General features: G+C 39.1%; 1 protein-coding gene across 1 annotated transcript in view; it reads right to left on the bottom strand.

Annotated features, from left to right (window-relative positions):
• KLHL3 (kelch like family member 3) overlaps positions 1–24,313 on the bottom strand; it is a 161,481-nt gene that overhangs the window by 127,747 nt on the left and 9,421 nt on the right. Inside the window, 2 exon segments of the mRNA XM_020991250.2 lie at positions 1,220–1,326; positions 20,944–21,063. Coding sequence (XP_020846909.1) covers positions 1,220–1,326; positions 20,944–21,063 — 227 coding nt within the window.

Below are 24,313 nucleotides of genomic sequence, written 5' to 3'. Positions count from 1 at the left end.
ACTGGCCTTGGAATCGGGAGGACTTGAGTTCCAATCTGCTCTCAAACCGACACTTGACACTTATTAGCTATGAGACCTTAGGCAAGTCACTTAACCTCAATTGCCTTGGAAAAGAAGAGAAGAGAAGAGAAGAGAAGAGAAGAGAAGAGAAGAGAAGAGAAGAGAAGAGAAGAGAAGAGAAGAGAAGAGAAGAGAAGAGAAGAGAAGAGAAGAGAAGAGAAAGAAAAGAAAAGTTGTTGTAAAGCTAAAATGAGAGTTCATCTAGGTTCAAAATCAGTCCTTCCACCTCCAAGATTCTGTTAATGGTTCATTACATCTTGAGCCAGCAGACAGGTGGCTACTTGCTAGCCCAGGTTAGGTGACTTTCTGGGCTTATGAACCTATAGAATAAGAACTCTGCCAAGTTCATACTGTACTTCCTCTTTTCCCTCAGCCCATAATGGTGTAATCCAGGAAATAATAATTTCTTATACTTATATATCACTTCCTATAAACCTATATACCACTTATATACCACTACAAACCACTTTCTTATACATTATCTCACTTGGTCTTTCTTTACAAGAGCCCAGAGAAATAAATATTACCCTCATTTCACAGAGGAAGATACTGTAGCTCCCAGAGTACAAATAACTTGCCCATGTCACACAATTAATAAGTGACAAGATGAAAATTCACATTACAGATGTGAGGAAACTGAGGCCCGTGGAGGTGAAGTGATTTGCCCCTACTAGTTAGGACTGTTGGCAGAATCTGATTCAGGTCCTTTGACTCTACAAGCTGTTCTCTTTCTACTAAACCACACTGCCTCCTGGGTTCACATTTAGAGCTAGAAGGAATACTGAAGACCATCTATGCCAACCCCCTCACTTCACAGATGAGGAAAGTGAGATTTCTAGAATCTAAATGACTTGCCCAAAGTTATAGATATGTAGTCATTACTATATGTAATAAGTTAGCAGAATTGGGATTTGAACCGAGGTTCTCCCCAAACCTAGGATCCCACTCCCCCTGTTTTATAGATGAGGAGGCTGGGGCCCAGAAAAGACAAAGAAACTTGCCAATGGTTACCCAACCAGTAGGCGGCAGAACCAGAACATGGCCCTAGATTGCCTGTCTTCAACCCTGTGCCACGCAGCTTCCTCCTAGGCCTGGCTGCCAGCATTCACAGAAGATGAACATTTACTTGTCTCTGGTAACACCTGGGGAGGAATCATACCTGTAAACATTGCACAGAAGTAGGGGCTGCAGGCGGCCAGCACCACCCGGTGGGCTTCAATCTCAACATCTTCAGCCACAATCATCACATCACACAGCAGCTGCTTACTATGAAAAAAAAAATCAGAGGAATGAAAGAGGTTAATTCCCATAACTTATAAACAACACTCCTCTCTCCAAAGCTGCTCCTGAGACCCACAGAACCTAACAAAGTCTCTCCTCCACCTGGCAGAGTTTGTGCTGACCAAACACTGAGGGAACGGAATCATATACCTCTCAGCCCCCTCATAACCCCAGCGTGCTATGCCTCCCTCCTTCTAGCATGCAGAGAGAGCTGATCCCTTTGGTGCCATGTACACAATAGGTGCTTAATAAATGTGTGCTGAATGGAATAGGTGCTGAGAATCCATGTGTTCTGGGCTCAGATTTGCACTCCTTTCTGCTCCATTCCCCTATTAGCTCTAATTGATATTTTCAAGGCAGCCTGCCAGTAGTGGAAAGAGCCTGAGGCTAGGAATCAGGAGACTCTAGTATATGTAGGTGTGTACATGAATGTCTCCACTGGAAAAGAAATACTAACTACTCCCCAAAGGCCAAAAAGTGACCATTAGAAATACCAGAAGATATTAAAAACTATTTACAAAAGGCAAGACAGAACTGGCAGATGTGGGTTATTTGTTCATATCACCACTGAGGATTAGAGTATTGAGGGAAAAAGGAGAAAGAGAATTAGTAGGGCCAAAAAGAGACTTGGGATCTTGTCCCGGCCCTGCTGCTGTGGGACTTCAGGCAAGGCAAATCCCCTCTCTCACCTTCAAAGCAAGAGGGTTGACTTCTAAAGTTTCTCTAGATATTAACAAGTTATGAGCCTTTGATTCTTAAAAAGTCTCCTCAGGCAACCAAGGTTCCTCGACACCACACAAAGACCACATTTAAGATGCAACCACAGTGAGGCGACTGAGAACAGTAAGAGCCCAACTCTCCCACAGAACTCCAGGAAAATCTGGAGAACACACCAGACCCAGCCCTGACTGGGAAACCCAAGAAAAAAATTACGAGTCACTGTTCAGTCCAGATTGGCATAAGCAAACCGAGAAAGGTCTGCAACCACTGAGGATGGAGTATGGCTGGAAGTGCACCCCAAGGAGCATCTGGGGACTAAATGAGGGCAAGAAGAGGTCCCAGAGCTGCACAGAGACGCCCAACACTGTGCAGAGAGCAACAGTAGTTGCCGCTTGGTAACTGTCACCCACTATCCAGTGCTGGGTCACAAGTACAAGGGTGGCCTAAAGAGGCAACCCATCCCCTGTGGCAGTCAAGGCTGAGGAACAATCAGGCACAGCTGCACACTGAGAAAGAAGCAAATACAGAAGCAAACAGGCAGTAAGTCGACAACCATTTATTAAGCACCTACTGTGTTACAGGCACCATACCGAGTGCAGGGGATACAAAGTAAGGCAAAAAACACTCACCGCTCTCAAGGAGCTCCGTGTATAAGGGGAGAAAACATGCAAATAGCAGTGTGATATATGCAGGCTAAATTAGAGTTAATTTCAGCAGGAAGGCACTAAAATTCAGGAGCACTAGATTAAGCAGCAGCTGTGTGGCTCTGACCCCAGGAGCATAACTGGGTCTCAGATCCAGCTCACACGTGAGGATGAAGCCTATAGCGGAATAACCACGGGAGGAAGCTCAAACCAAAGGGGAGCCTGCAACTCTGAACTATCAGAGCTTCTAAATCTGCTGACAGTGGCTGAGTCCAGCAGCCGTCTCAAAACAGGGTTAAAGCCACAGTTGTGTTGCTCAGACCCAGGTCGCGAGTTTGCGAAGGTCAGACCAGGAAGTCAGCACTTAGGCTTCACCCTGGATCAAGGCACTTGGGATTCACTGAAAGCTTACAGGACTTGCAAGGACAGCCTGAGCTGTCCCTGGGATGCAGTAACAACACAACATGCATATCCTGAGAAAGCAGCTGCAGTACCCAAAAGGTACCCCAAAAGCAGCACAAAGCACAGCCCAGACATTCCCTCCAGAAGTGCAAAGAGTCTGGCTTTAATAAAGAGATCAAATTCAGGAAGCAAGGATGGAAAACTGGGAAAACAGAAAAAGAATCCCACCATAAGGAGCTATTATGTGATGGAGAGGCCTAAAACAAAAAACATAGAAAACAAGAGTGACACTAAAACATCTATAAGCAAAGCTCCAAAGAAAAATATATACTGGATACAAGTTCAACTAGAATTCCTAGAACAGCTAAAGCAAAAAATTTTGTTTTAAAGAGTTCAAAAATGACCTTATAAATGAAATAAAAGTGCTAGAGGAAAGAACTGGAAAAGAAATAAAAGTGTTAATGGGGAAAAAATAGAAAAGAAATGAGAACTACAGAATAAAGAATTAGAAAGAGAATTAACAGCTTGAGCCAAACAGTACAAAACCTTACCCAACCAACAGAATCCTTGAAAATCAGAGTGGCCCAAGCAGAAGTTAAAGACTCCGTGACACAAGAAACATAAAAATAAAACCAAAAGACTGAAAAAATAGAAGCGAAAGGTATCTCATACCAAAAATAAGTCACCTGGAAAACAGATGGAGGAGAGATAATTTAAGAAACACTAAAATACCTAAAAGCTATGACCAAAAAAAGGGTCTAGAAATTATAGTTCAAGAATTCATGAAAGAAAACTTCCCAGATGTCCTTAGAACCAGAAGGCAAAGTGAAAATAGAAAAAATCCATTTGTCACCTCCGGCCCCAGAAACCTCCTTCATCCTCAAAGAACACTCCAGAACTGGAACTCACAAACTCATACCTCAGAAGCACCCTTCTGTCCCTGGGGTCCCTCCCTCTGATCAAAGGGTAAAGGACTCTTATGGAGGGCACACAGGGTGATGACTCTGGAAGAGAACATGAGGCTGATGACTTTGTGCAATTCTGCCTCACTTAAATCCCATTCACAGACAAGTCAAGCTATCACCCTCATGATGTCATTGGTCTTCTTCAAAAACGAAGGATGCTGTGTGACCCTGGGCAAGTCACTTAACCCCACTGCCTAGCCAAAAAAAAAAAAAAAAGGATGAACAACATTCTCTGGACTTCTCCATCATGCCTCTCCCCTTGTCAGGTACCTTCTTCTCCCTCCTTTGCTCCTTTTTCTGTTTCCTTTTACGTATTATCTTCTCCACTAGAATGTAAGCTCTTTGAGGACAGTGGCTGTCTTACTTATATTGGTATTCCCAGCAGTTAGCATACAGTACCTAATAAGCTTTTTGAGTGACTGAAACCCCAAAATGAAAACTTCTGGGAACATTATATCCAAAATCGAGAGCTTTCAGATAAAAGAAAAAATAATACATGCAGTCAAAAAGAAAGAATTCAAGCATCAGGGAGCAACAGTTAGGATCACAAGTTTTATCAGTCACCACTATAAAGAAACAGAGAGAATGGAGTGTGATATCCCCAAAGGCAAAAGATACAGGCTTACAACCAATAATTTACCCAACAAAACTGACTATAATGGGGGGAGGGGTGATGGACTTTTAATTATAAAAAGAGGACTTCTAAATATTCCTAATGAAAAGAACAGGGCTTCATAAAAACTTTGAAATATAAACATGAGAGTTAAGAGAATCATAAAAAGATAGATATGAATGAGCAATCATAAGGAATTCAACAAGGTCAGACTACTTACATTCCAAGCTCACAACCTAGGTATCATTCTTGACTACTCACTCTCTCTTACCTCCCGTATCCAATCTGTTGCCAAGGCTTTTGATTTTATCTATATAACATCTCTCACATATTACAACTCCCCTCCTCTGACACTGCCACCAACCTGGTGCGGATCCTTATCACCTCAGACATGGACTACTGCAATAGCAGGTCTGCCTGCCATAGGTCTCTCCCCATTCCAGTCCATGTACTACTCAGCTGATACTCAAAGTGATTTTCCTAAATCATAAGTCTGATTATATCATCTCTCTATTTGTCTGATCATATCGCCTCCCTATTCAATCAACTCCAGTGGTCCCTATCACTCCCAGAATCAAAAATAAAATCCTCCGTTTGACATTCAAAGCCCTTCCTAACCTGATCCCCTCATACCTTTCTAGTCTTCTTTTATCTTACTCCCTGACTCTTCAATCCAGTGACACTGATCTCCTGGCAGTTCTTCATACAAGACACATCATCTCCCACCTCTGCATCTTTTCTCTGGCTGTCCCGCAAGCCAGGAATTCTCTCCCTCCACATCTCTACCCACTGGCTTTCCTGGCTTCCTTCAAGTCCCAGCTAAAGCTGACCTTCTACAAGAAGCCTTTCCAGGTTCTCCTTAATGCTAATGCTCTCTCTGTTTATTATCTCCAATTTACCCTGTTTATACCTTGTTTGATCAAGTTGTTTGCATGTTATCTCACCCACCAGACTGCAGGCTCCTTGACAGCAAAGAGCATCTTCTGCCTTTCCTTGTATCCCTAGTGCCCAGCACATAGTAAGTGCTTAATAAATGCTTGCTTCCTTGACTGATACGGGGAGATGATAGATATGTCCTCTCAAAACTATATTATCATCAATAGTTATATAAGACAGAGTCTGCAAATGGCCTTATTATGTTTTAATTAATCTTAAAATTAAAAAGCAAAAAAGAAGTAAAGTAATACACTGAGTGGAAGAGGAAAAAAGAAGGACAGAGGAAAATATCTTACATAACTGGGGTGCACAAGTAGAAAACTATATACACAAAAGAGGAGGGGTGGAGAGAGTAAGCAACACTTCCATTTCACTTTCATCTGAACTGGTCAAAGGAGGTAAGAATGCACACACACACACGCGCGCACACGCACACACACAGAGTTGGGAGTGTAAATACATTTCACTCAATGGTGGGAAAGAAAGGGGAGAAAGGAATGGGGATATAACAAGGAAGAAAAATTAAGGGAGGGTTACTCGTAAGGAAAACAAACACTAACTATGGAGAGTGGGGTTTAAAAAAGAAAGGAAGGATAAAAGCCTGTGATTGCTCTGTGGACTAGGGAAAGAAAAGGTCAGAAGAGCAGGAATTGACTGTGTCAAACATTACTGCTGAATATACTCTTTCCCTAACAATCCTCTTCTTTATAAAGAGGGAGCAGGAAACAAAGACAAGGAAAAGTAAAAGAGAAAAAGATGGAGGAATATAATTAATGAACATATGAATGGAATGAACCCGCCCAAAAAAACAAAAGAGGAGAGCAAACTGGACTAGAAAGCAGAATGTTGTTTACAAGACACACAGCAGAAACATAAAGAGTCACAGAATTAAAACAAGCTATTACACTTCAGCTGAACTCAAAAAGGTAGGTTAGTAATCATGATCACAAGCAAAACAGCAGCAAAGACAGACTTGATTAAAAGAGATTAAACAGAAAATACATTTTGCTGAATGGTATTAATGCTTAGAAAACTAATGCTTAAAAATCAATGCTTAATTGTTGGTGGAATTGTGAAATAATTCAACCATTTTGGAGAGCAATTTGGAACTATGCCAAAAGGGCTATAAAAATGTGCATACCCTTTGACCCAGCAATAGCACTTCTAGGGATATATCCCAAGAAGATCATAAAAATGGGAAAAGGGCCCACATGTACAAAAATATTTATAGCAGCTCCTTTTGTAGTGACAAAGAATTGGAAATTGAGGGGATGCCCATCATTTGGGGAATGGCTAAACAAGTTGTGGTATATGGATGTAATGGAATATTATTGTACTACAAGAAATGATGAGCAGGCAGACTTCAGAAAAACTTTGAAAGTCTTGTATGGACTGATGCTGAGTGAAGTGAGCAGAACCAGGAGAATGTTGTACATAGTAACAGCCACATTGTGCGATGACTAACTTTGATGGACTTAGCCCTTCTCAGCAATGCAAGGAGGTAAGACATCTCCAAAGTCTTATGATGGAAAATGCTATCTACATGCAAAGAAAGAACTATGGAGTTTGAAAGCAGATCAAAGCATACTATTTGTTCTTTTTTGTTCTTCTGTTTTGTTTTGTTTCCTCTTTCTTGCGGTTCTTTCTATGGGTTCTAATTCTTTCTTACAACATGACTAATGTGAAAATATGTTTAACAGGAATGTATATGTATAGCCTATATGAGATTTTATGCCATCTTGGAAAGGGAGGTGGGGAAGGAGGAGGTGAAAAATTTAAAACTCAAAGGCTTATGGAAATGATTGTTGATAAATCAAAATAAATTAATTTTTAAAAAGCAAAAAAAAATTTTTAATCAATGCTTAATGTATATGCAACGAATGTCATAATATCTAAATATTTAAAGGAAAAGTTAAAATAGCTACAGAGAGAAATAGACAGTAAAGTATAATAGTGGAAGATCTCAATGTACCCCTTAAGACCTAGATAAATCTAATCAAAAAAGAAACAAGAAGTTAAGAAGCTAAACAGAATTTTAGAAGTGTCAGAGATAATAAACTTCTGAAAATTGGTCAATGTGAACAGAAAGGAATATACACATTTATTAGCTAAGCATAGCGCCATCCCAAAAATTGACCTAGGGCGTAAAAACCTCACAAACAAATGTACATAAGCATCAATATTAAACATGTTTATGAACTAAAATTCAATAAAAATTACATTTAATAAATAGCCACTGAAGAAATAATTTTGAAAATTGGAGATTAACAATTACAAAGAATAGGTGAGTCAAAAAACAAACCATGGAAGCAATGGAGAATTTCATTAAAGATAATGACACTGAGACAACATACTAAAATTTGAGGGATTCAGATAAAGCAGTCCTTAGAGGAAACTCAATATTTTCATTACTAACAGAGAAGTAGAACAGATCAATGACTTGGGCATGTGCCTAAAAAAGCTAGAAAAGCAATAAAGGGAGGGAAGAAAAAAAAGAAATTTACATTATAATTTTGCTGTATATTTGAAAGGAATTGCCAGTTGTGCATAGTAGATTTACAGTTTCATATGTAATCATCTTTTTTATTGTACTATGTTATAGAAATGCTTGCTTTATTCCATGAATCAAAAATAAATTTTTTTAAAAAAGACAGAGAGAACAAAACCCAAAAGACTTCAATAACAAGATCTCAGAAAAGAAATTAAACAAGTCACAAATGAGTTTCCAAGAGGGTGGAGAGAAGAGGAGGAATAGGAACAAATGGATTTATAAACAAATTCTATCAAACATTTAAAGAATAATCAATTCCAATATTACAAAACTCCTCCTATATAAATACAGTCTTGATATCTAGACCAGGATGAGTCAAAAGAAAGAAAATAAAACTACAGACTAATACTAGTATTGAATATTGATGCAAAAAAATATAAATAAAATATTAGCAAAGAAACTATAGCAACAAATCACAAAGATTATACACTATGATCAAGTTGGATTTATAGCAGGAATTCAGGACTAGTTCAATATTAGGGTAACTACAAACATAATCAACCATATTAATATGAGAAATCAAAACTCACATGACAAATATCAAAAAGTGCAGAAAAAACTTTTGACAAGATATTTCTGTTAAACCCATTATAAAACATAAGAATAAATTGTTTTTCCTTAATATAATAAGTAATATCTACCTAAAAACAAGAGTCAGCATTATCTGTAATGGCAATAAACTGAAGGCTTTTCCAAAGAATTGGAAATTGAGAAGATGCCCATCAATTGGGGAATGGCTGAGCAAGTTGTGTTACATGAATGTAATGAAATACTATTGTGCCATAAGAAATGATGAACAGGCTGACTTCACAAAAACCTGGAAGAACTTGTATGGTCTGATGCTGAGTGAAGTGAGCAGAACCAAGAGAACGCTGTACACAATAATAGCCATGTTGTGCGATGACTAATATTGATAAACTTAACCCTTCCCAGCAATACAAGGATCTAAGACATCTCCAAAGGCCTCATGATGGAAAATGCTATCCACATGCAAAGAAAGAACTATGGAAGTTGAATTGCTATTTTTTTTCTCTTCTGTTGAGTTTTGTTTCCTCTTTCTGATGGTTCCTCCTATTGGTTCTACTTTTTACTTACAACATCACTAATGTGAAAATATGTTTAATAGGAATGTAAATGTATAGCCTATATCAGATTGTGTGCCGTCTTGGGGAGGTTGGTGGGGAGGAAGGGGGAGAAAAATTTTAAACTAAAAAGCATATGGAAGTGATTATTGATAAATCAAAATAAATTAATAAAAAAAATTTTTTAATAAACTGAAGGCCTTTCCAACGAGATCAGGAGTAAAGCAAAGATTCTATTACCACTATTAGAATTTGACATAGTGGTAAAAACACTAACTCTAGTGACAAGATAAGTTGCAGGACATAAAATAAGCCCACTTAAATTATTAGCATTTCTGTATAATACCAACAAAACTCAGCAGGAAGAGACAGAGAAACTCCATTTAAAATAACCACTTCTTGCTGTCGTTCAGTCATGTCTGACTCTCCATGACCCCATGGACCACAACACACCAGGCCCTTCTATCCTTTGATATCTTGTGAAGTCTGTCCAAGTTCATGTTTGTTATTTCCATGACACTATCCAACCATCTCATCCTCTTCTATGCCCTTTTCCTTTGGCCTTCAATCTTTCCCCACATTAGGGTCTCATTAGGTGGCCAAATTATTTAAATTTCAGCTTCAGCATTTGACTTTCCAGTGAGTAGCCTGAATTAATTTCTTGAAGTATTGACTAATTCAATCTCCTTGCTGTCCAAGGGACTCTCAAAAGTCTTCTCTATCACCACAATTAAAAAGTGTTGATTCTGTGGTGCTCAGGTTTCCTTATAGTCCAAACTCTCACAAACATACATTGCTACTGGAAAAACCATAGCTTTGATGATACGGACCTTTGTCAGCAAGGCAATATCTCTGATTCTTAATATGCTGTCCAGATTTGCCACAGCTTTCCATCCAAGGAGCAAGTATCTTTTAATTTTATGGCTGAAGTCACCATCTGCAGTGATCTTTGAGCCCAAGAATATAAAATCTGACACTGCTTCCATTTCTTCTCCCTCTATTTGCCAGGAAGTGCTAAGAACAGTTGCCAAGATCCTAGCTTTTTTTTGATGCTAAGCACCAAGACAGCTTTTTTTTTTGCACTGTCTTCTTTCACCCTCATCAAGGAGGTTTTTTAATTCCACTTCACTTCTGCCATCAGTGGTATCATCTGCATATCTGAGATTTGTTGATATTTCTCCCCACAACTTTAATTCCAGCTTTTGATTCATCGAGCCTGACATTTTATATGATGTACTCTGCACGTAAGTTAAATAAATAAGGTGAAATAAGGTTAAATAATAAGACTAAATAAATAAGCCTTGTCGTATTCTTTTCCAAAAATCTTAAAACCAATCAGTTGTTTTATGCTCAGTTCTAACTATTGCAGCATACAGGTTCCTCAGGTGACAAGTAAGATGATCTGGCACTCCCATCTCTTTCGAGACTGGCCACGTTTTGTTGTGATCCACACAGTCAAAGGAGTTGGTGTAGTCAATGAGGCAGAAGTAGCTACTTTTCTGGAATTTCTTTGCTTTCTCCATAATCCAGTGAAGTTGGCAATTTGGTCTCTAGCTCCTCTGACTTTTTGAAAACAAGCTTGCTCTTCTGGTAGTTCTTGGTTCACATATTGCTGAAGCCTAGCTTGCAGAATCTTAACATAACTTTGCTGGTATGTGAAATGAGCACAATCATTCAGTAATATAAACATTTCTTGACATTTCCCTTCTTTAGGATTGGGATGTAAACTGATCTTTTCTAATCCAGTGGCTACTGCTGAGTTTTCTTAACTGGCTGGCATATTGAGTGCAGTACTTTAACAGCATCATCTTTAAGAATTTTAAATAGCTCAGCTGGAATTTCATCACCACCATTAGCCTTATTGTTAGCAATGCTTTCTAAGACCTACTTGACTCACTCTCCAGAAAAGTCTGGCTCAGTAACCATACAGTTATCACATATGTTATTGTCTTTCTTGCGTAGGTCTTTTATGTATTGTTGCCACCTCTTTTTAATCTCTCCTGCTTCTATTTAAGTCTTTCCAATTTTTGTCACTTATCATGCCCATTTTTGCATAAAAGTTTCCCTTGATATCTCTAATTTTCTTGAAGAGATCTCCTGTCTTTCCCATTCTATTGTTTTCTTTTATTTCACTGCATTGCTCATTTAAGAAAACCTTCTTATCTCACTTTGCTATTCTCTGGAATTCTGCATTCAGCTGGGTATATCTTTTCCTTTCTCTCCTTCTTTCCTCACCTATTTGTAAAGCTTCATCAGACAGTCATTTTGCTTTCTTGCTCTTCTTTTTCTTTGGGAGTGTTTTTTGTTGCTGCCTCCTATACAATACTGCAACCTCTCTTCATAATTTTGAAGAACTCTATCAGATCTAATCCCTTAAATACATTTATCACCTCCACTTCATATTCATAAAGGACGTTATTTAGGTAATACCTATGTGGTCTGACAGTTCTCCCTACTTTCTTCAATTTATCTGAATTTTGCAATAAGAAGCTCATGATTTGAGTGTATAAAATAGACTTCGGAATCTACCAGCCAAAACACACACAGGGACTACGTGAATAAAAATACAAAAATACTTTTTACACAAATAGAGAACTAATGAATTGGAGAAATGTTAATTGTTCAGGGATAAGCAGAACCAACATAATAAAAATGGCAATACTACCTAAATTAATTTACTTATTACTATGCCAGTCAAACTACCAAAAGATTGCTTTCTAGAGCTAGAAAAAATAATTAAATTTATCTAGAGGAACAAAAAGTGAAGAATTCCTAGGAAAATAATCTTTAAAATGAGGAAGGAAGGGAGCCTAGCAGTACCATATTTCAAACTATACCAAAAAAGCAATTATCAAAACAGTCTGATACTAGTTAAGAAATAGAGAGGTCGTTCAGTGGAGCTGATGAAGAATACAATATAAAGAAGCAAACCAGCACAGTAGCCCTGTTTGAGAAACCAAAAGATCACAACTCGCGCAGTAAAAATTATTTGACTAAAACTGCTGGAAAAGCTGGAAAGAAAACTAGAAGAAATTAGGTACGGACCAACATCACACACTGCATACCAAGATCAGTTTCATGACTTAGATGTTAAGGGTGACATCACAAATTAGAAAAGAGAGGGGGAAAATTATTTGTCAGAACAACAAATTGGGAAAGAGTGAATGATCAAACAAGGGAAAGAGAGGATGACTGAAGGTAAGCGGACAATTTAGATAATATAATACAAAATAAAACTGAGTACAAACAAAACCAATTCAGCTAAAATTAAAAGAGAAATAGGTAAATGGAGATGGGAAAATCTTTGCAGCAAGTTTCTCTGATAAAGGTCTCATTTCTAAGATACATATAGAACTGATTCAGATTTATATGAATAAGAGCCATTCTCCAATTGATAAATGGTCAAAGGATATGAACAGGCAGTTTTCAGAGGAAAATTAAGTTATCAATAGCCATTTTTTAAATGCTACAAATTACTAATAATTGAAGAAAGGCAAATTAAAATAACTATGAGGTTCTACCTCACACCCCTTAGATTGGCAAAGTTGACCAAAAAAAGAAAATGACTAATGCCATTTTCTGTGAGAAAGGAAGGGCTGTGAGAAAACAGGTGACATTAATGCAAGTAATGATGTAGCTATGAAATGGTCCAGCCATTCTAGAAAGCAATTTGTTCCAGAAGTTAACTGTACATAGCCTTAGACGCAGAAATTTAAGCTTGTGTTTGAATACCACAACTACGTCTACACTCCAAAGCAATAAAAGGAAAAAAAACCTCAAATGTACAAAATGTTTATACCACCTCTTTTTTTTGATGGCAAGAACTAGAAACAAAGACCTGGATACACATCAACTGAGTAATGACTGAATACATCATGGTCTGTGAATGAAATGGTACACTGTTGTGCTGTAAGAAATTATAAAAGGAACAGTTTAGAGCAACCTAGGGAGATATGTAAGAAAAGATGCAGAGTGAATTAAACAGAACCAAGAGAATAATTTATACAATAATAATAATAATATTATAAAGACAAACAACTTTGAAAGACTTAGGAAGTCAAGTCAATGCAAGCCATTGCAATTTTTTTTTTTGGCTGGGCAAAGCAGTTAAGTTACTCATCCAAGGTCACACAGCTAGTAAGTGTGAAGTGACTGAGTCTGGATTTGAACTCAGGTCCTATTGACTCAAGGGCCAGTGCTCTATCCACTGCACCACCTACCTGCTCCAGCCCACTGAAATTTCAAAGGACTCATGATGAACCATGCTACTATCCACTTCATGACCAAGAGGTGATGAACTCAAGGTACAGATTTAGATAATTTTTTTTGGACATGGACAATGCAGTTATTTGTTTTATTAGACTATACATATTTGTTACCATGAAAAAAAAAAGTACAACTGTGTTACCTGAAAAGAGGCAACACTTTCAGCCTTTACCAGCCATTAAAAAATATCATTTAATAGGCTACCATCGAGAAAAGCCACAAGCCACAGAACCTGGGACAGATTGTTCGATAAATGTTTCTTAAATTGAATTTTGGAAGGGATTCCTATTCACATATGGGCTCACCTTTGAGATCCTTCCCAGCTCTGAGTGCCTGTGATTTATGATGATAATTGAATTGATATATTACAGGTAAATTTTGACTGGGGGGAAATAATAATAATAATTAATAATAATAATAATAAATGACAGATTTGTAGGAAATGGGACTAGACTTGTGATTTCATTCACATAGGGAATTCCCAGATAAGGAAACTTCCTCATCTGCTTCTGTGCAACTTGTGGTCTTAGAAAATTGCCTAGAGGAGGGCAGCAGTGAATACAGCACCAGCCTTGGAGTCAGGAGGACCTGAGTTCAAATCTGGCCTCAGACACATAACACTTACTAGCTGTATGACTCTGGGCAATTTAACCCCAATTGCCTCATCAGAAAAAAAAAAGTTGCCTAGAGCACTGAGAAGTTAAGTGAGTTGCCCAGAGGTACACAGGCAGCAGGTATCGGAAGTGGTGCTTGAACCCAGGTCTTTGTGGCTTGAGACTGCACCATTACACTGTGCTGACTCTCCATCATTTGTACTTTTTGCAAGATGCTTTATGTATATTATCTGATTTGAGCCTCATAATAACCCTGTCAGGTATGATCCTCAAGAATCACTGTTACTATTTTACTGATGGAAACTGAAGCTCATAGAAAAAAACACTCTTTGTCCATGGTCACATAGCTAATAAGCATCAGTAGCAGTATCTGAATGTAAGTCTTCTTAACTCCAAGTTCAGCACTCTCACCCACATGATACCCAAAGCAACAGATGCCCAGCCAAAGCAGATCCAGGTGAGCTGCTATGGCTAGGGTACAAAGAAAAGTGGGGAATGAAGAATGACTTGCATACCCAGAAGCAAACAGCCACAGGCAACATAAAAATGAGTCATATTTACACAGCATTTTACATTATTATCTCATTTATTATCCCTATTTTACAGATAAGGAAAATGATTTGCCCAGGGTCACTCCACATCAATTTTATTCAGAAGAGCGAGCAGTTCAGTCTCTCTTTGTACATACCCACTGACCAGATAGTTTGAGCAAGTCATCATCTACCTTTCAACAAAACAAATTTATATCAAATGGTGACTGTCTGCAAATAATCCAATAGCAGGTGCACTGCATCCCCAAGGATTTCATTCTACTGTGGTTCCCATAAAGGATCTGTGTGAGGGAATGGAGTCATTACCGTTATTTAAGGGCAAATAAACAAGAAAGGTTATTGACACAGATGGATTTAAAATGCTGAATAAACTTTCAACATGATTTGCTGAAAGAATAAATGTCAGAACCATACCCAAAGGGCTACAAAACTCTGCATACCCTTTGACTCAGCAATACCACTACTAGACTAGCAATACCCAGGGAGATCAAAGAAAAAGGGAAAGGACTTTACGTACAAAAGATATTTATAGCAGTTCTTTTCGTGGTGGCAAAGAATTGAAATTTGAGGGGATGTCCATCAATTGGGGAATGACTGAACAAGTTCTGGTATATGATTGTGATGGAATACTATTGTGCTATAAGAAATAAGGGATGATTTCAGAAAAACCTGGGGAGACTTACATGAACTAAGGCAAAGTGAAGTGAACACTGTACACAGTAAGAGAAACATTATACAATCATCAACTGTGAATGAATTAGCTATTCTCAGCAATACAACGATCCAAGACAATTCCTAAGGACTTACGATAAAAAATGTTATCCATCTCCAGAGAAAGAACTGATGGAGTCTGAATGCAGACTGAAGCATACTTTTTTTTTAACTTTATTATTCTTGGGTTTTTTGGTCTGTGTTTTCTTTTGTAACATGGCTAACATGGAAATGTTTTGCACAATAGCACATATATAATCTATATTAAATTACTTGCCTTCTCAAGAAGGAAGAGAGGGGGAAGAGGGAGAGAGAGAGTAAGGAGCTCAAAAAAATTTTAAATGAATGTTAAAATCTTTTGTTTAAATGTAATTGAGAAAAAAACAAAATTTAAATTAAAAAAAAAATTTAAAAGAACCAATGTCAGAGTAGAAGGCTTTACTTGGGACCAGAAGAAATTATTATCCTTGAGGGTGAAATGAGCAATATGGGAAAAGGAACATGAAGAAGATGCCAACAACGGGAGACAAGCCAATGTCTGAGGACAACTTTGACAAGTTACAGTGTAGGATAGTGGAAAGCGCTCTGGGGACCTGGGCTTAAATACTGACCCTGATACTTAATATCTGTGTCACCTTGGGCAAATCATTTAATTTTAAGGGCTCCAATTTTCTCATCTCTAAAATGAAAAGGCTGGACCAGATGGCCTCTGAGGGCCCTTACAGTTCTAGACCTATGATCCTATCATCCAAAATCTTCAACTCAGGTCAGGACTTTTATCCATTCAACAAATATTTATTAATCTCCAACTATGTCCAGAGCACCATGCTGGGAGTGAGGGAGGTGGTACCAAACTTAGATAAGACATGGTTCCCGTCCTCAAGAAGCTTATAGTCTGGTAGGGAAAAATAAGAAAAGACAGATTAATGCAGAACACTGCATGATAAGTGCATTAGAAAATAACCAAAAGATTATATGAGTTTTAAGAGGAAAAATCTTTACCAACAGGTCGACCAGGGAATACTTTATGGAGCAAATGGCACTTGAATTGTTCTTTAAAGGATGGATAAGAATTTAAAATGCAAAAATGATGAGGGAGGCCTACAGTATGTACCAGAGCTATTCTGGTCCCTGAGGAAGACTCACAGACCAAGCTTACAGTAGGAGGTTAAGACACAAATGCTGATAACTGTACTATAAAATTTCACAAGATAAATCCATTAAAGAGGTGCAAGAACAGCACGCAATGAGAGGTCTGAGAGGGCAGAGTTGGCCCAGCCTTGACAACACTTGCAGCAGCCTTAAATGAGGGGCAGACAAGTCAAATTTTATAGTAGTAATAGGTTGGGAGGGGCCTTAGAAGTCAACTAGTCCAACCTTCTCATCTTACAAACAAAAACATGGTGACTCAGAGAGATTAAGTGATTCAGGTAATAGGTGGCAGACCAGGATTGGAACCCAGGCTTTCTGTCTCCAAATTCAGCACTCATTCCACTGTACCACACCACCTCCCCAGGTGATATCCATCTGTCATCACATGTCACCAAGTGTGTCACAAAAATGGGACAACTCCCAACAACTATATAGCTCACTCTGAAATCTTCAGGCACTAAAGATTCACCGTATAAAGTATTCAGGGCCCTCTTGCTCCCAATTTTCTGGTCATCATTCCACTACTCCATCTTCAGATAGAGTCCAGGGCCAAGGGTAAGTGGAATTTCTTTTTGTTTCTACTACCAATTCTGATCTTAAACTTAACAGGCAAGATAAGGTTTCCGGGATTATCTATCAATTCCAAATAACTGTGCATGGGACCCTTGACTACCACTCTTCTTCCCTTCTTTCCAAGAATAGTCACAATGGTCTCTAAACCTTAGAGGAGACTTCCCGAAGGTCTACAAATGGTGAGGAAATCCTGGGCTGGCGAGTTCCGATGGGAGAAATAGTCATCTGTCCCTGAAGGGCAGAAGAGCAGCTGTGGCCCAGACTCGAGTTTTAAAGGGATAAATAGAGAGAGATTGAGAGACTGGTGCGTTACCATACCAACACTCCATTCTCTCTCAGGGAAGTAAACCTAATAGAAAACTTATGAATTGTGTGATTCATAAATAGCAGAGCACATGTGTGCTTGGGCTAAAATAGTTTTAAACTGAGAAAAAAAATGTGAAAACTGAAAAAAAATCACAAGTTCTTAAACACTTAATTAGCTTAATCCATGGAAGGGAAGATCCTCTGGTCCAGTTTCCCACAAAAGGCACAAACATTTACGGGACTCTTTCTGGCTTAAACCACCTCATTGTTTCAATTGAATCAGCCTCTGGGGTACTAAAGTATATACACTCTCCTCTTAACTGCTTTACCTTGATCCACTCCCACTTCTCTCTAGCTTTAAGAAACTGGGTAGTTGGTTGCTGAGATTCCTTCCAAGTCTAAGATTTTAAGATTCTAAGTGGGGCACTGCAGTGCTGTGCCCCCAAAGACCCAAATGAAAACACTGTGCTCACAGACTGCTAATCACATGCTTGTTGCTGCATAAAACTTAGAAATAGGACACAGTCCAGCTCCATCTAAAAGTTCCTTCAACTGATTTCATTGCACTTTATCCTTCTATTTTGCAGTTACATTCCGAACTACATTTTGTTTATTTGAATACATTCTTTTTCCCTTATTAGATTGTCAATTCCTTGAAGGTAGGAACAATTTCTTAATCACATTTCTACCACCCTTAGTTCAATGTATAATAGTCTACATCTAGCAGCTGCTTAATAAAGGCTGAATGAATGAGCAAAAACCTGGGTTGGGAACAAGGAGAAGGAGTGAAATGAATCCCACATAGCACATGACCAAACCCATCCTCCTGGAAATGGAAGATCAAAGAATTATAGAATGTCAGAGGCCATCTATTCAACTGCTGGATCAAGAATTCCTGCCACAACATCTATGACAAGCGGTCATCAAGCCTTGAAAATTTACAATAAGGAGGAAACCACTGCTTCCTGAATCAGCCTATTCCACTTTAAGATAACTATTCCATCCATTAAGCCTAAAATTTAGAAAAGTATTCCTTATAAAAAACCTAAGTCTGCCTCTAATTTTTTCCCACTGCTCCTGAATACCCTCGAAGGCAAACCAAAATAAAACTGGGGTTCAAATCCAGGCCTATCTGCATCTGTTATCCTCATGACATATCTTCAGGTCCTCTCTCCTCCTGGCCAAACATCTCCAGTTCCTTCGGTCAGTCCTTGCATGCTATTATTTCCAATCCTCACCAATCCTGGGTGACCTCCTCTGAATGACAATGTCCTTGATTGTCAATGTCCTACAGCTGATTCAGGTGAGTGACACTGCCTTGTAGTTCTCCACTGAGGTCCTACCAGCATCATAAAGAGCACCTATAGCTTCTCATGGCTGTTTTGTACTGAGTTAACAAGGAAATGCTGTTAACAACCAAAGTCTTTGCTTTCCTGAACCAACAGTCTCCAGAATAATACCAATATCTTTTAAGCAAAAACTAGCCTAACTTGTATAGGGGGAGGAATTAAGATATTGCTTCTATCACAACCTCCAAACTTAATTTTCTTTCTCTAGACATAGCGTATAAAATTTTGACAAAGGAAGTTGAGCAGAAGTTGCAAAGAGGCAGATTTAGGCTCTTTGGAACAATTAGAACCACTCAAAAGTAGAAGGAGCTACATTTGGGAAATGGTCAGTTCTCCAGCACTAGAAATCTGCAAGTACTTGACAAGGATGTGAAAGAGAAGATTCCTATACAGATATGAGTTGGATGGATTCTGAGGTCTCTATGAAAAGAGAAAGAGTAGATGCCAAGGACAGGTAAGACAGAAAAGCAGCCCAAGAGTCTGCCTTAAAGGGAGAGATGTCAAGTCAATCCATCTTTAATCAGTGAAATTAGGTGGTTGATATCTCAATGGATTTCAACTATCTGTTCTTTCCTTATCTCAAATAACCATAAATATAGAAAAAAACTGAGCAAAGCAAGTAGCCTATATATAGCTAATCTCGTCAAATCAGGAGGACACAAATCACATAGGTTGAGGGAGCTAGATGGTATCTAGGGAACAAAGATAAAGCATTTTATGATGCTATAAACTCAAGAGCAAGATGCTAGGCCATTCACGAAAGTAACACACACTCACAGCCTAAGAGAAGCTAGGCAGAAAAATCTGACCAGAGAAGGCTATTTGGGCTATTTCCCTATAGCCCATAGAGCCAGTCAGAGACATTTCCCTATGTTCTTACTAAACCTGGATAGTAAGGACAAGAGAAGAAACTTATTCTAAAGGAATTTTCAAAGCCTCCCTGCAACCCTGGACCCTGCAAAGAAAGGAACAGACTACAAGCTTACATTAATGCATTTGGCTGAGCAAAAAATTGATGCCTTTCCTTTGTTCACAAAAAGCTAAGCATACATGCCATGCCCTCAGACTCTCTTGTTCATAAGCAAAAAAGAGCACAGATACATCCATCCCACGAAAAGGAAGCATATGCTCAACCGTGCCCTCCCTTGCTCAAGGGAAAGTGTGTGCTTTATTCAGGAACGGAAGTAAATCTTATATCCACTTCTGCAGGGCTCCTTCCAAGCTAAGTCTAAGTTCAGTCTGAAGAACAAATTCCTTCTGAGTACGACTGCAAGAGAAGATGTACATTGGCATTCGGAATCTTTAATCTGCAATTGTGGGTAGGTGTCCCAATCATTCTATTATTAGTCTTCAAGTAGTTGGCTTGATTGGAAACCAAGTTTATGAACAGACCTACTGTACTTATAAAGAATCTTTTCTTAGTTTTGATTCCAAGGCAATAGACTCTTCAGAAATATAAAAAGAGAAGGAGTGGAGGAAAGGAGGTTTTCAATTTGCATAAGCCTTGTTCTCCATAAATCTGAAAGGGGGGAAAAAATCAAACCAAGTCAATTTCCTAAGGTAGGCAGGAAGAGACACAGCACAGGGGTGCTGTCCTAACTCCCCTCACCTTGAACTCTTAAACAACTAACATGAACTTCACAGCAATGCAAGAATCTAAGACAATTCCAAAAGATTCATGATGGAAATTGCTATCCACACCCAAAGAAAGAAATATGGAGTCTGAATGCAGATGGAAGCATACTATTTGCTCTCCTTTTCCTTTGTTGTTTTGTTTTATTGCTTCATTCTCATGGTTCCTCCCATTAGTCCTAATTGTTCTTTACGTTATGACTAATGGGAAAATATGTTTAACATGAATATATATGTAGAGCCTATATAGGATTGTACACCATCTCAGGGTGGGAGGGAAGAAAAGGGAAGGAGAAAAAATTTAAAACTCAAAATCTTATGGAAGTGAATGTTGAAAACTAAAAATAAATAAATTTAAAATTTATATATATATATATATATATATATATATATATGTATGTATGTATGTATGTATGTATGTATAAAAGAAGGGAAAAAAACATGAAAATGCAAATGGCAAGCCCTGATGGTGTTTCAAGAAGCTCCAAGGGGACAAGTTTCCTTGGCAAAAGTACATGTGAAATGGGAAATGTACCTCCGAAGTTCATTCATAACCTTGAATGCCTTCCCCATGTGGGCAGGGTTAACTGTAATTGTCCTCTGGTCCTTCTCTTCATCCTCACCTTCCACCAGGGACTGGGAACTTGCCTTGATGCTGTGAAAGGAAACAAGGAGGAGAGGGAGGGTCACACTGGACTGTTTTCAGTGAAAATTAAAAAGCACAGAGCACTAAAAACACAGTAAAAGAGATCACAAACAATCATAAAAGAAATTAACGTGGAGTGAGAGTACCTGGGTTCAAATGCTGACTCTGCTATACCTACTATGTATCCTTGGGAATATCTCTTAGGCCTCAGTTTCCTCATCTGTAAAATGGAGGAGAGATACAGAATAGACTGGATGATGCCTAAAGTCCTTACCAGTTCTAAACTGATGACTCTATGATCCTACCCACAGAGGAAAAGGCTCTAAAACATGGGATAGAGAAAAAAAAGCCCTAAAAGTAGAGTTAAAGGACCTAAATTTGAAACCTAGCTCTGTCACACACTGCTGAAAAAACAGGATGATGGACTCAGAGTCAGCAAGGGCTGGATACAAATACCATCTTATATTCTTATAAGCTGTGCAACTTTGAGCACTTAATTTCAATGCTTCAGTTTCCTCATCTATAAAATGGAAGACTTGGACTAAATTGGAAATTCTCAACCTTTTTAGCATTGTGGACCCCTTTTGCAGTCTGATAAAAACTATGGGCTCTATAATAGAATTAACATTTTAAATAACTGAAGAAATGAAAAGTTAGTGATAATCAAGACACAAATTTTTTCTTGTTCAAGGACTTAGAGAAATCATGAGTCCTTGGACCCATGATTAAGAGCTCCTGGGTCACATAAGCAGCAAGTGGCAGGGCTAGAATTTGAACCCAGCTCTTCTAATTCCAAACCCAGCATTTCTTCAACTGTACATCTTGTGCATAGTAGTTCACTCTAACTCGGGTACTCAGTTCCCCACATAAGCAACAATGAAATGAGTATCCCAATCACTTCTTGGCTTTGCTTTATTCAAAAAAAGGGAACTGGGCTAAAAGTAAAAGTACATTCCCACCAACCACAGTTAATTCACACTCAAGCATAAACATTGCTTTCATTTATATCCTGATTTACGCTTTTCAAAGTGCTTTTACATCTATGATATCACACAACCGACGCATAGGGGAAGAAGGAAAAAGGACAGGGCCTGTGAACCCCACTTTCAGACAAGGAAACTGAAGTTCAAAGAGGTGGAAAATGACTTGATGGTCACCTGGGTCAGTGAGTGGCAGAGCTGGGAAGAGAACCCAGACCTACCAAGTCAAACTCCTTTGGCTCTATGACCTCCCTCTAAGAGTCACCATAAAAGTTGTTGTTGTTCAGTCACGTCTGAGTCTTCATGACCCCACTTGGCATTTTCTTGTCAAAGACACCGAAGTGGTTGGCCATTTCCTTCTTCAGTTCATTTTACAGATGAGAAAACGGAGGCAAACAGGGTTGAATGACTTGCCCAGGGTTACATAGCTAGTAAGTGTCTGAGACCAGATTTGAACTCAGAAAGAGAAGTCTTCCTGACTCTAGGCCTGGCATTCTATCCACTGCAACACCTAGCTGCCCGTCACTATATGTGCTAGGCATGTAGTACCAGTTTTCAAAGAACTAGAATACAACAAACCAAATTAAAGCTCAAACAAAGTAAGCTCAATATTGAAATGGTCCTGAGCAGAATCTAATTTTCCTTTGACCTTTCTGACTCTCTAGGCTTCACATGCAGCATGGCACAGTGGAGAGCTGGCCTCTAAACCAGTACCACCTGGGTTTAAGTCACACTTCTGCTAAATCCAATGGTCTCTTCTCAGTCCTCATCTTCCTTAAGCCCTCTGCAGCTTTTAATATTTCTGATCACCCTTTTTCTCCCTTGGCTTACACAGAAATGCTCCCTACTCTGTTTCTAGATCTTAATTCCGAGATTATCACCCATCTCCTAACCACTCAGTGTGAAGTATCTGTCAAGGGCTTGTCCTGGGCCCTCTTCACTTCTTTCTCTACACTCTCTTCCTGGTAGAGCCCTTCTGCTCCTAGAGGTTCAATTATCACCTCCAAGTGAATGAATCCTAAATCTGTATATCCAGCCCTAATTTCTTTCTTGAACTCCAGTCCTACATCCCCAGTAGTGTTCTAAACATCTTCAGCTGGATGTCTTGTCACCGTAGCCAACCACATGTCTAAAACGAACACATCATTTTCTCCCCTTAATCCTGCCCTTCCTCCAAACTTTAAGTTTTAGCTCTGCCACTTACTGACCCTGAGCAAGTCCACTTGAGTGCTTCACACGAGCTCCTCGGGTGCAAAATGAAGGGGTTAGGCTAGATAATCTCTCAGGTGCACTTTGGCCCCAGGGCCCACCACTCTGCAGAATGGATAATGCTGCTCATGCTACCTGGATGATCAGGGAGTCCACCAACTATAATCCTTCCAGCAAAGGGAAGGTCTCCAGGCCTCATCATCTGCCAGGCCACTCCACCACCTAGATCTCCAAGCCCCTCTATCTGACTCTATTAGTGCACACTAAGGATTTCTAAGTCATCCCCTCTGTCACTGAACTCTTACGACTTCTGCTCTGCAGGTGAACCCTCCCCTATGCGTTATCCCCCCAAGGACAGGACAAGGGAATTGTACTAAAAGATACCTCTGGCTTACGGTCCCACTCTCCCATTCTGCAACCCTATTCCAGGCATGAGCTCCATGATGAAATCCCAGAATATGACCTCTAAACTAACCCCTTCATTTTACATACAGGGAAAACGAGGCCCACCCAGAGAGGGGAAATGACTTGTCCAAGATAACAAAAGTATTAAGTAACAAAGCCCTTTGTACTGCTCACTCTGCCTGCTTTGTTGCAATAGTTTCCTACCTAACTGGCTTTTCCTGCCTCTAGCCTCTTCCCTCCTTCAACGTTTCTTGCACACTGCCACAGACTAATGCTCCAGAAAGGCCACTTTCATCTTGTCATGCCCAATCTGGAAAAGCTTTCCTGATTCCCGTGATGATTTGGACACAATGCTATCCATACTGTTTAGGTACTGAAGGGCCAGCACAATCATGCTCCAAGCTGTCTTTCTGGCTTTATCTCCTGCCATTCCTAAATTGTCACCCCAATAGGTCTATTCACTATCCCCAAAAATGTCTTACACTTTCGCACTTCTATGCTATGACTTCTTCCTTCACCCATTCCAGACACCTAAAATATTACTTATCCTTCAGGTCACTTCACTTTTCTGAGACTTAATGTCTTCACCTGCAAAATACAGATGATATTAACTTATACTACTTACCTCCTATGGTTATAAACCTTAAAGCATTATATAAATGCTA

Source organism: Phascolarctos cinereus, unplaced genomic scaffold (assembly GCF_003287225.1).
Source record: "Phascolarctos cinereus isolate Bilbo 61053 unplaced genomic scaffold, phaCin_HiC Scaffold_2;HRSCAF=192, whole genome shotgun sequence".
In the NCBI taxonomy this organism is placed as follows: domain Eukaryota; kingdom Metazoa; phylum Chordata; class Mammalia; order Diprotodontia; family Phascolarctidae; genus Phascolarctos; species Phascolarctos cinereus.
Note: the sequence above shows the minus strand (reverse complement) of the source record. Positions and strands in the feature narration are given on the sequence as shown.